This window comes from Zootoca vivipara, chromosome 2 (genome assembly GCF_963506605.1).
Source record: "Zootoca vivipara chromosome 2, rZooViv1.1, whole genome shotgun sequence".
Taxonomy (NCBI): Eukaryota; Metazoa; Chordata; class Lepidosauria; order Squamata; family Lacertidae; genus Zootoca; species Zootoca vivipara.
This window is the reverse complement of record NC_083277.1, coordinates 83,887,739-83,899,752: the sequence shown is the minus strand read 5'-3', so window position 1 is coordinate 83,899,752 and position 12,014 is coordinate 83,887,739. Positions and strand designations below refer to the sequence as shown.

The following is a 12,014-nucleotide window of genomic DNA, read 5'->3' as shown; positions in this document are numbered from 1 at the left end:
GTACTGACTTCCTGTAGCGAATTGAAGGGTACTCCTTGAGGGTATCACATAACGTGGCAATCTGCTCTGCCATCCTTTCTAAGTGATTGTTCTTATCCTCCCTGCAGTAAGGGCTAAAGAGATGGTGGAAGCTCTGGGGGCTGTCCAGGGTGTACACCTAGAAAGAGAAAAAATGGGAGAAAGGGAATAATACACTAGTGGTCTGTGAGGAAGACCCCAGGAACCTACACAGTACTCTAGCAATGCTCTTTCACAACTATCTACCAGAAAAATCACATTTTTCTGGGCCCCTTTCCCAAGAAATATCTTTCTGAAACAGCCTCTCCCTGGATCACTGTGTTTGAAAACATCACCTCCTACGCTGTATGTCAATGGGTGCAAACATGACAAGGTAACCTGTATCTTAAAATCCATCTCATCATAATCTCATAATCCAGGACATCACACGATCCATCACCGGGGCAAGAGCTAATGGTTATTTGTGAACTCTGAACGTGCAACACTTTAAGGTCATTAAAAGCTGCTGGGTTCTTGGTTCTCTGAAGCCTCTGAAGTGCCGCAATAGGTCCTGGACCTATACAGGCCTCCAATTGGCATCCTTCCCTCAAGCTCTTTGGGGCTCTCATTCATCACCTGTACAGGGACTAACTAGCAAAGGACAGACTCATCTGGCAACTTGCTTGAGGTGATGAGAGCATATTAAGCTCTATAAGCAGCTGCAAGACGATTTGATGAAAGGCGAGGAGTAATTGCTAAACCTCAGTTCCCTTTTCTTTGTAAACTTTTAACTTCTAGTTAACATTTTAATAAAATAGCTATAGTTTTGTTTTGTTTTTTAAAAAGAAAAGTTTATATGAGTTGGCTGTTAACCCACCCATCCACCCAAATCTAGTCTTGGCACCCCAATACTGAGAATGAACTATGATTCACTTGCAGCAGAAGTGAACATCGGAGGTATACTTGACCGGCAAGATGCTGTTCTCAATAGTTTGGCAGAATAATTAAAATCTAAATTCTCTTGCTAGTCCCTACTAGCTGAAATGGTCACTTAAGTGACAGTCTGATACCTTTTCTGCAATTACTTAGCAGCTAAGCTTCCATTATCGGAGCAGGCACAGCATGCATCCAGCCACATGGATGATTCCAAGCTGCAATCTGTCCTCAACTTTAAGCACATATGGCTTCTTCCATCCTTCCCCAACCTGGTGCCCTCCACATGTTGTTGGAATCCAACTCCCTTCAGTCCCAACTAGCATGGGCAATGGTCAGGGATGATGGGAACTGTAGTCCAAAGGACAACTGCAGCACACGAGGTTGGGTAAGTCTGATCTACCCAGCTGGATTGTTCCTTCCCAGCTAACTAAGATGTGGCCAAAGTATAAACTGTGGGACATAATCTCAACTGCAAGGCTGCCACCTCAAATTTTGTATGGCCACTGCAGAAAGCTCCCTCACAAGAATTCCTGTGCGTGGTGCCACATGTTCTTAACAATGGCAACATCCCTCATGCAAAACATTACAATGACAGAGCTGTTGCCCCTCCATTTGCAAGCAATTCTAGTCCACCCTCTGCTCATCCCTCTCCTCACCTGTGATTCATAGGGAAGGAAGGCAACATTTATTTCCTTGAGTGTTTTGATGGCTTTGGTGATTCGCGACTTGCCAAGCTCATTGAAGAGGCTCTCGGGGCAGGCTGAAAGTCAAGGAAGAGGAGGAGGAGGCAGGAATTACTCTGATCTTCCCCATTCCCCTCACCAAACACTAACTGCACAGCAAGTTCCCTTAGGTAATACACCCCCACCCCACCCCACTCCGACAGCTACCAAGGCGGGAAAACAAAGGGTTGCAGTGTTACATGTGGGCCCAGAACTGTAGGCCACCCTGAGCAGTTCTGGGCAGCATCTTCCTTTACTTCTCCCCAATGCTGACTAGAAAACTCATAGGAAGTTCCAAGAAGCTCACAAATAGGGCACTGAGAAGGACCGAGACTTCTTCTCTTCAAGCAGAAGCATCTACTTCTCTCCAAGCCATGTGAAACGGGAGGCTTGGGGACATACTTTTGGAGTCTGCCAAAACACTCACTGTGCCAAAACACATTGAACCCTGTTGATAATATGTCAAGCAACAGTATGTGCTTCGGAGCACAGTCTAAAACCTACAGGTACGAGTGGAATTTGTGGCAGGAAGGCCTTCAGGTAGGCCAGGAATGCCCTCGATGACCAGAAATGCCACGGGACCGAAGCCAAATCTCTCAGGATGATTATGGAGTGTTCCTCTATCGCACCATCTGCTCATCTCTCTCCCTTCCCGGAACAAGCCTTGACCTGCCTTCCTGTTTGATTAGGAGCAGGCCCTGAACTTACTGTCAGTGAAGAAGACGTGGGCAGCCTTGTATGTGAAGGTGGGAGTGGCTTTGAAGTCGTTTATCAGAGCATGCACAGACTGCAGAAGGAAAATGGATTGTTAGCAACAGCTATATCTGCACTTGAGCTTCCACCGCTAGCTTCCCTCACCTTGGTTTTACAAACAGGGATACTCCAGCCATACCAGGAATACTTAAATTGGACAGATTTCTGGGAGGAGCAGGTTTCCTGGCCTATGGGGATTATATGGAACCCACAGGGGCTTCAGGAAACAGTGACAGGCAGCCAATGACACCTGCCCCACTTACCCACAGTTCTTCCCACCAACTTCCTCCCTTCCTAAAGGCCTCCAATGTGCCACATGTTGAAATAAGGAACTGGGTGACTATTGTGGGATTTCTCCTCTATCAAGTAGCATCTGGAGGATCTCGCCAATTCAGTGTCTGCCCAAGTATGCGGAGATTAAGGACCTACCGTCTCAATGGGGCTGATCAAGTAGATTGCTTCCAGGCTGGGGAGGGGCTCTCTGCGCTTGTTAATGTCTTCAATAACTGGAGAGAGGAAATGTATATCAGAAATCTGAATTTTGGATGGGAAAAAGAAAGAAAGAAAGAAAGAAAGAAAGAAAGAAAGAAAGAAAGAAAGAAAGAAAGAGGAAACGATGACACCAGATTCACTGACTCAACTAAAAGCATGAAGGTGCCAAGAGGAGGTGGTTTCCATTTTGTTCCAGGATTACTCTATGCAGCAACTTGCAGATCCAGCTTACTTTCAACTGATATACATATAATTCATTAGAATGGAAGGGAAGTGTCAGTGCCAGAGAGAGGATAGGGGCGTTTCTCAAAGTGGTATAAGCCTCACAAGATTAAAACAGAGCATTCAAGGCTCTTGCTCAAGTCACTCACTTGTGATTCCTTCAGCCAAAAGGTCTGACATCTTAAAACAAGATGAGAGAATGCGGGTGCTTGGATGATCCATAACAAGTACCTGCAGGGACAAAGAGGGGAAGAACGATGGGAGTGAACACAAATCTGGTGGTCCACATGGAAGCCATTTTTAACTGAGAAGATAGATTTTTAAAAAAATTAAAATAATAATCACACCACTAAAAAGGCAGCATGGCAGAATCAACAAGTTCATGCTTGCTCCATACCATTTCTTCCTGTGGTCTAGAATTATCAACCCACCTATCCTATCCCACCCAATTCAATTATAAGCTATTAGATTCTGCTTTCTTTCTAGAAATGAGCATGGAAAACTTTCAATTCTTACATAGTCTGAGGCTGAAAGTGGCCCCAGCATAGAGTAGCTAATGGGATAGGGTTAGAGGATCCGCTGTGGACTACTGGAGATATATTTTGCTTGTAAAAAAGTCTGCTGGTTAAAGCATCCCAAAGAGAGGACAATTTAGTAAATTAACCTTACGCAGAATCCCCACCAGCTCTTACATTCAGGATTATGGGAGCATTGGGTGGTTTTCTAAGGCAGAGATGGGGAACTGGTGGCTCTCCAAATGGGGTTGGACTCAAGATCCCATTAATCCCAGCCAGCATGGACCATGGCTGGGGATGATGGGAGTTGGAGTCCAATAATATATGGAACACATGGGTTCCCCATCTCTGTTCTAGGTGCTAATGGCATTTTCACTTGTACCAGAGAAAGCTCTACAGCACATATCAATTCAGGATGTACAGAGTCTCATAAACCAGCTTCCTGATGTTTGTGGTGTGGGAAGGGGGTAACTCCAAGGTCTGCTTTCTAACCCTTACAAGATTTCCAGCTGCTAAAACACATAATCAGACACAGCAAAAAGGGATATCTTTCTCTCTCTGTGTCATATTTGCAGTCTACAGGGGCAACAGAGAGATCCAATACTTTCCCTTTCTGGAGGAAGAAATTGGAAGTCAGCTCTACAGAAGTCACGACAAGCCCTTGGAGAACTAGTGGAGCAAAGCTACTGTAATTCCAATAACCTCTTTAGTCTGTTGACAGCCCATAATTTCATGGCTGACCTGGCAATGCACCCTCTTATGTCAGCAAAAGTTATGGGGAGTTCTAGGAATGCTAATTGCCATGGAAGATCACAAATGAACACATGGCATGGCCGAAATAATAACTACACACTTGCTACATTGCAGGTTAAGTGTGCACAGCCATGGTCTGACTGAATTAAGCAACTATGCAGTACCCAGTAGAAATGCAGGTAATTTTTATTAGTAGGCTGAGAGATCACCGATCTGTAGGCAATATGAACCCTGTATACCAGTGATGACCAAACTTGGCCCTCCAGCTGTTTTGGGACTACAACTCCCATCATTCCTAGCTAACAGGAACAGTGGTCAGGGATGATAGGAATTGTAGTCCCAAAACAGCTGGAGGGCCAAGCTAGGCCATCACTGCTGTAGACAGACTATGTGTAGCTCACCCCACACATGTAGTGCTCTGGGCTGCAGCAACACTTTTTACCTTCCATTCTCCTTCCTTCTTCATGCTGCGGATGACATCATTCAAGATCTCTGAAAGGTGAAGAAAAGCTCTGAATTATCACTGAGGCAACTACTAGATGCAATTAGAATAACTGGCAGACTCCTGTGCTGGGTAGTGATAACCAATGCCTCTGACTGCCCCAGTGTAAACGTCTTCTGTGACTTTCAATAAGCAGAGTCTAACTTTACTGTCTGCACAAGACATCTGCTGTGATTCACATGCCTTGTTGGGGAGCCCTCCGAGCAGTTTTTAAGGCACTAGGAGAACTGTACCCCTAACCTGGTGGAGCAGTTAGTTTCCAGGTTTCGGAGGTGCAGAGGAAAGGTGTGGAGTGAGTAGGAACATAGGTGTCTGCCTTGAATAGTATCAGACCATGGCTCCATCTAGCTGTCTACATATAGTAGCTGGAAAAAGCATAAAAGATCTGTTTTATGGTTCTCTTTTACAGGTTATCCGAAGCCAACCTTTTATCTGTCGAAACACGGACTTGGCAAAGAACACTTAAATACTGGCTCCGTCTAAATCTAAATCCACCTGGGCTATTGCCTCTAGTCACACGGGATGTACACAAAGGCACATGGGCAAAGGCTGTGCACCAAAAACTCCTCTTATGTGGCCTGCACGCACAGCATTTACTCATAATGGGCCCATCCAAGGCAAACAGCCTCATATACCAGCGCCTGAAGGACATTGAACGACAAAACAACATGGCCATTATTAAGAAATTTAGCGCATGGTATATCCGACTTCCACCTTCCCACATGGACTTCCGGTCACCATACCTGTCCAACCTAACCATCCCAAAATACAGACGAGCCTTCACACTGGCCAGACTGGACATGCTACCCTCCGCCGTCCTTGAAGGTCGATTCTCAAAAACATCCTTCCAGAATCGACTATGTCCCTGCGGAGTTGGCAGCGTGGAGACTGTATCACATGTACTCCTGTCCTGTCCCCTATATAAAGACCTCAGGGATGAGATCATCACACCTCTGATATCCGCCATTTCGGGCTGCCCATCCGAGGATATACTGTTTTTCCTCCTGGCAGACCAGACTGCCCAGACAACAGAGAAGGTAGCCAGATTTATTGAGAGGGCCATGAGACTGAGGGCCGCCAGCTGAAGGACAATAGCGCCTCCTGTGTGAACATATAATTAAGATCTCATCTGTTTCATTTTAATCGTGTTATGCTGAATCCTGAGACAGCACATTTTATTGTTATATATAGCACTTTTCTTTTTTCTTTCCTTTTTATCAGGTTATGTAATATGAATCCTTTGTTGCAATGGCCTGTAGGCCACGCAAATAAATAAAGTTTTACTTACTTACTTACAGGTTATCTTGAAAATATAGATTAATAAAATTATTTTAAAAAAATAATGGATGCTTTATCTGAGGTTCCTGCATTGCAGGGAGTTAGATTAGATGACTCTTGGGGTCCCTTCCATCTCTACAATTCTAAGATTCTAAGTGGCAGAAGTTTCCCCCTGGATTAACCAAAAGCGCCTCCTGTCTCAGCAATTTCTGCCCTCCCCCTCCCCTCAGGTGGGCGGGGTTTGCGGCACCGAGCTAGGCTTACCTGGGGCAGGTGCCACCCACCTGCTTAGGTAGGCTTTGCCACGCCCCCGCCAGGTAAGGACAATGGACGGGGGGCGGAGTCAAGGCAAAGAAAAGAGGCTGGGACGTGTGGCCAGGCCTCTTTGCTCTTTCTTCCTTCTAGGATCACCCACCCACCCTCCTTCTATCAATTTCTTCCTTCCTAATAATCTCCGTCCTAGGTCAGCGATCATCAAGTTAAGTTTACAGCCTAATAAATTGCATTCCAGGACACTGGGTGCTGCTGCAGTCATAAGATGGTTGCTGTATTCAGAACCGGGAAGGAACTGCACACCAGCTTAAATCAGATCGCATGAGCTGCAATGCTGAAATACCCGATGATTCACTCAAAATTCAAACCCAAAATTGAATTAATGGGTGGGAATGAGATATGGTATCCTTTCTTTCTGACAATCTCTCTCTCTCTCTCTCTCTCCCCCCCCCCCCCGTGTGTGTGTGTACATAGTTCATCTGGGGTACTAAATCCAAGATGCCTGAAACTGATGCCTCTGAATTAGTGCCACATGTTAATAGAGTGCTAAGTCTTTTTAAATTAGACACTCAAGGTGCTTTGAATGCTCCACGTGCCCAGCCCAAAACCACATAAATGAACACAAACACGATAACTGGACAGGTTGAATTAAAAAGAGTAACTGGTAATACTTGTTTAAAAGAGTTGTGACAATGAGCAGAGAAGAAAACAAGGCTATAAAACTACCAGCTGTGACGAAGTGAAAATTCTTTGGAGGAATCCAGCTGCCAAACTAGAGCACTGACTGAGAAAAGGCAGTGAAAAGTACACGAGGGCCCAACGAAGTCAGAAAGACCCTGGATATGCCACCGGCCACATTACCATAGACAATACAAATAAAATTGTTCTGCCTCAGAAACCATTATTTTTTTAAAAAAACCCAAAAAACCACATATATTAGGGGATGTGCCTCTGCTTGCTTTGCTCTCCAGCTCCCTACCATTCCTGCCACATTAACTCCATGGAGCTTCCCCTTCCCATCCCATGCAACTACCAGTATTAACCTTCCCAGCCACATTTCTAAAGCTACTTTTCTATTCCACAGCCCTGTTTTGCACCCATTTTCACCTTCACCTCCATGTCTATGCCTCCTCTCTCCTTTCCTTTGTGCAACCCCACTTGCATGGTAAATTCATGTATTTTCCTCTTCCCCCACACTGAAATTACTAAGCATCCATTTCATCCTTTGCTCAATTATGAATCCAACATTCCCTCCTATTCTTCAGATCCTTTCATGTCCCTGCTTTCATCTTCAAACCCTTTCCCCATGCCTCCCACTCCTTCCTTTTTTTTTGCAAGCCCCCTTTCCACCTCCACTCCTTTTACTCCCTCTCTTCTTTCTCCTCAATTTCTCAATTTTCCCTTGCACACAGGCCACCCCCACCCCCATTTCCATGCCTCCTCATCTCTCCTATTCTGCAGCCCCTTTGCACCCACACTCCATGCTGTATTTTTAAGATGAACAGAATCATAACAGCAAGTCTGCCAGGGCTCATCCACACTTCTTTTTGTGCTGAGTTTCGAGGTACAGGTCTGGGATTCACAGGTCTATGTCTGAGTGTGGTGTTTATGTGTGTCCCAGTGCTTCCCCCTGCGTTTTATTGCTGAATTGAAGTGGTGGTGGGTATGGCAGACTATTTTAGAATGCTGGCTATGAGCTCCATGTTCTGAGCAGGACAATGCCATAACACTTCAGGAGGGGCGAGCCTGGGCAGCGAGCAAGAGCTGAAAATGAGCAGCACAGAAGGCACACACAGCTGGAGAGACTTCACTATTTGGATAAGCTGTGGGTGGTCTGTTTCATGCCCCCCGGGGACAGTGGACTATGTGCTTGTGAATCACAATCTTGGTGTTATGAAGACAAGAGGCTCAGGGCAGCCAAGGGGCTAGAGACACAGTGTGAAAAAGCAAATCACTTTGGACATTTCCTATCAGCATTGGGTAAGAAGACTAGGCCAGTGAACAGTGGTGGTGGGGAAGCATCTGGTAATGGAGGGGGTGGTGTGTGGTGTGCCGAAATTTAACACAAGCAAATGCATATTAGGATCAACTTCCTATGTCGACCTTGCGGCTAGGTAATTTGACTTTGGATACAATTATCTACTGTTTATTCATCTCATCTCATCTATATTGTGCATCTAATAATATGCCACAGGAATTGTCATTTAATAAACTACTTCGGTATTTGCTACTGATTAGAATTTCTGCTGAGAAATACAATCCTTTAAGTGCGTTTCAGGCTTGTAAAATAGTAATTTCATTTCGTTTCATGACTGATGCCCCTTCCCTGATGAGAAGCTAAAACTCTTCGGGGCCTTTTGACACTATATGAGCTCACAGGACCTGCTTCAGATTTTGCTGTCTTCCCCCATGGTCTGCAAAGTATGCCCCTGCTCCAAATGTGAACCCCCAAACAGGGTACTCTCCTTTTGCAAGATGACACCCAACCCCGGGCATCCTATATACATTAAGAAGTGCCACTGAGCGGAGTGGGATGGCGAAGGCGCCGTCCGGTTGTCTCAGCGCCCTGCCCGGGGCTCTGCCTCAGTAGGAACCAGTCAAAAGAAGATGCCCAAACTTGAGGGCTTTGAGTTCTGGAGAAACACGCTGAAAGGTGCCCGTTATGTGGTTGCTCCCATGGTGGATCAGAGTGAACTAGCTTGGAGACTGTTAAGTCGCCGTCATGGAGCCCAGCTATGTTATACCCCTATGCTGCATGCTCAGGTCTTTGTCAGAGATGCCAATTACCGTAAAGAAAACTTGTATTGTGATGTGTGCCCTGAAGATAGACCTTTGATTGTGCAGTTCTGTGCCAATGACCCAGAAGTGTTTGTCCAGGCTGCCTTGTTGGCTCAAGATTACTGTGATGCCATTGACTTGAATTTGGGGTGTCCTCAAATGATTGCAAAAAGAGGTCACTATGGAGCATTCTTGCAGGAGGAATGGAAGCTTCTTCAGAAGATGATTGTGTTGGCTAATGAGAAGCTCTCTGTTCCCATCACATGCAAAATCCGTGTTTTCCCAGAAATTGGCAAGACTGTGAAATATGCCCAGTTGCTGGAGGAGGCTGGTTGTCAGCTGCTGACTGTCCATGGTCGCACGAAAGAACAGAAGGGGCCTCTTGCTGGCGTGGCTTCCTGGGAGCACATACAGGCCGTGAGAAAGGCTGTAAACATCCCTGTTTTTGCAAATGGAAACATTCAGTACCTAAGTGATGTGGAACAGTGCATTCAGAAGACAGGAGTTCAAGGTGTCATGAGCGCAGAGGGCAATCTTCATAACCCAGCTTTGTTTGAAGGAAGAAACCCTGCAGTCTGGGAGATGGCTGAGGAATATCTGGAAATAGTACAGCAGTATCCTTGCCCACTGTCCTATGTCAGGGCTCATCTCTTCAAGCTCTGGCATCACACGTTGCAAGTTCACCAGCACCTGCGTGATGAGCTGGCAAAAGTGAAGACCCTGGAGGGACTTGTGGCTGTCAATAGAGAGCTGAAGTTGCATTGCCAGGAAGAAATAGCCAATTTGAAGGAAGATGAGAAGCCAAAAGGAGGATTGCCTTTCTTCCATTGGATTTGTCAGCCATATGTCAGGCCTGGGCCCAAGGAGGTGTGCAAGGAAAATGGCACTAGTGGCATGGAAGGAAGCACCCGGGGTAAACGAGCTTTGGAGGATGAGGATGATGGGACCTCAGATGGTCTCTCAAAGAACAAGCAAAAGAAGAAATTGAGAAATCCTAATAAAAGCTTTGATCCATCCTTAAAACCTAAATATGCAAAGTGTGATCAGTGTGGAAACCCAAAGGGTAACAAATGTGTATTTAATCTGTGCCGAGGATGCTGTAAGAAAAGGGCTTTTAGAGAGACAGCAGATTGTCCAGGTCATGGTCTGCTTTTTAAAACCAAATATGAGAAGTCCCTTTCATGGAAGAATGGCCAGTCCAGTCTGGAGAATATTGAAGTGACAGCACAGAAAGGAGAGGTGGAGGAGACTCTATTGCTCAAAGAAGCTATTGATGGTGTTGCGTGAGGCCTGGAAACTCCTCCTGGATGTGCTCCCCAGCCTCTGTCTCCTTGGGCCAAAGAAATAATCTGCTTGCAGAACACAGCAGTTGACTCCACAGACCTGTTCATAAACGACAGACAAGTCTTACCTAAGGGAAAATGTCTTTCTCAGGGAAATAATCCTGTAATGGAAATAAAAGGATGCAACGAAAGCTTTTCATCCCATGTTTGAAAGACTTCAAAGACTGAGCCAGAAGTGCTGGCCTTAAAATGCTGCATTGGAGACACCTCTACAGATTTGACCTGCCTGTTTTTAAACTGTGTGTGGTTTTAAAATTGGCAAATAAAACTTTTATATCAGGAAAAAAAAAAAAAAAGAAGTGCCACTGAGCACATGGCACAAGGAGCCCTTTCGGGCACTGCTCCCGCTGCCCCCCCCCCGTCTGGGCTTGGGAGCGGCCGGAGCTCTTTCTGCAGTATGCCCCGGCCTCGCCTCCACGTGGGCAGCGCAGCTCCCCCACTCGCTGGGGCGCCCCTGAGAGGCCGGCGCCCTGGCGCAACGCACCAGTCAGCCTAGTAGGAAGGACGGCTCTGGTTAAGTCCTTGTTTGAATGGCATAGGGCAGGGGTGGCCAGCTCCCAAGAGACTGTGATCTACTCACAGAGTTAAAAACTGGCGATGATCTACCCCTTTTTGGGGTGTTCAGGTCAAAATTGTTGAGCTCTTTTCAGGAAGGAGGAAGGCCCATTTTTTAGGGGTTCGTGTCAAAGTTGTCAAAGGCTTTTTTTGTCAAAGGCTATTTTTAGGGGGAAGAAAGCCCTGTTTCTTTGGGGTGCAGGGCAAAAATGTTGAGCTTTTATTAAGGGAGCCAAAGTTGTTGAGCTTCTTTGGGGGGGAGCCAGTGATCTACCAGTGATCTACCGCAGACGTCCAGTGATCTACCGGTAGATCACGATCTACCTGTTGGACGTGCCTGGCATAGGGCAATGGAAAACTGTTTATCTATGTCAATCATGCTGCTATAATCAAAGAGCTTCTCTATTCTTCTATTAACCAAATTTAGCCTCAACTCCAATCTCAATTTGCTCAGCTCTGCTGTCTGGCAGTTTCCATTCCATACCTGCTTTATGAGACAGAAGGGAAGTTTGCTATCATACCCACACCTGACAGCTAGCATTGCAGTACTTATTGCATCAGGCAACATGATAAGCAGAACAGAACAGAGAACTAGTCAAACTGGACTTTTTGGAGTATGAAAGGCATACTGAAAATGCTCCCATTCCTGTACAATCAGTTTAAGATATCACCTGCTCTAGACATGTCCCAAAGCATGGTCTGAGGACACCTGATGCAGCCACCTTGCTGAAGCTAAGCAGGTCTGGTCAGTGGCTGGATGGAAGACCTCTTCAGAACCTCATGTGCACAGCTTTTGAGGTCCACAATGGAAAAATATAATATGTAATAAATAATGCCATCCCCACCAAAGGCTCTAGCTAACTTGCTACAACAAACAGTTTTCATAGAACAAGTT

At 45.9% G+C, this 12,014-nt stretch overlaps 2 protein-coding genes across 3 annotated transcripts in view; one reads left to right on the top strand and one right to left on the bottom strand.

The window, feature by feature from the left end:
• Positions 1–12,014, bottom strand: part of STXBP2 (syntaxin binding protein 2) — a 36,596-nt gene that overhangs the window by 10,854 nt on the left and 13,728 nt on the right. Inside the window, exons 2-7 of one of the 2 annotated variants that reach the window (XM_035104793.2) lie at positions 4,833–4,882; positions 3,272–3,353; positions 2,838–2,914; positions 2,364–2,442; positions 1,590–1,693; positions 9–157 (exon numbers count right to left, since the gene is read on the bottom strand). In XM_035104793.2, coding sequence (XP_034960684.1) covers positions 9–157; positions 1,590–1,693; positions 2,364–2,442; positions 2,838–2,914; positions 3,272–3,353; positions 4,833–4,882 — 541 coding nt within the window. Of the gene's footprint in view, positions 1–8; positions 158–1,589; positions 1,694–2,363; positions 2,443–2,837; positions 2,915–3,271; positions 3,354–4,791; positions 4,883–12,014 lie in introns of those variants that run through there. The other variant, XM_035104795.2, reaches the window with a different exon arrangement.
• Positions 8,974–10,838, top strand: LOC132591740 (tRNA-dihydrouridine(16/17) synthase [NAD(P)(+)]-like). Its single transcript, XM_060271766.1, has one exon. It carries the CDS (start codon positions 9,051–9,053, stop codon positions 10,506–10,508), a length of 1,458 nt encoding a protein of 485 aa, XP_060127749.1. The 5' UTR covers positions 8,974–9,050; the 3' UTR covers positions 10,509–10,838.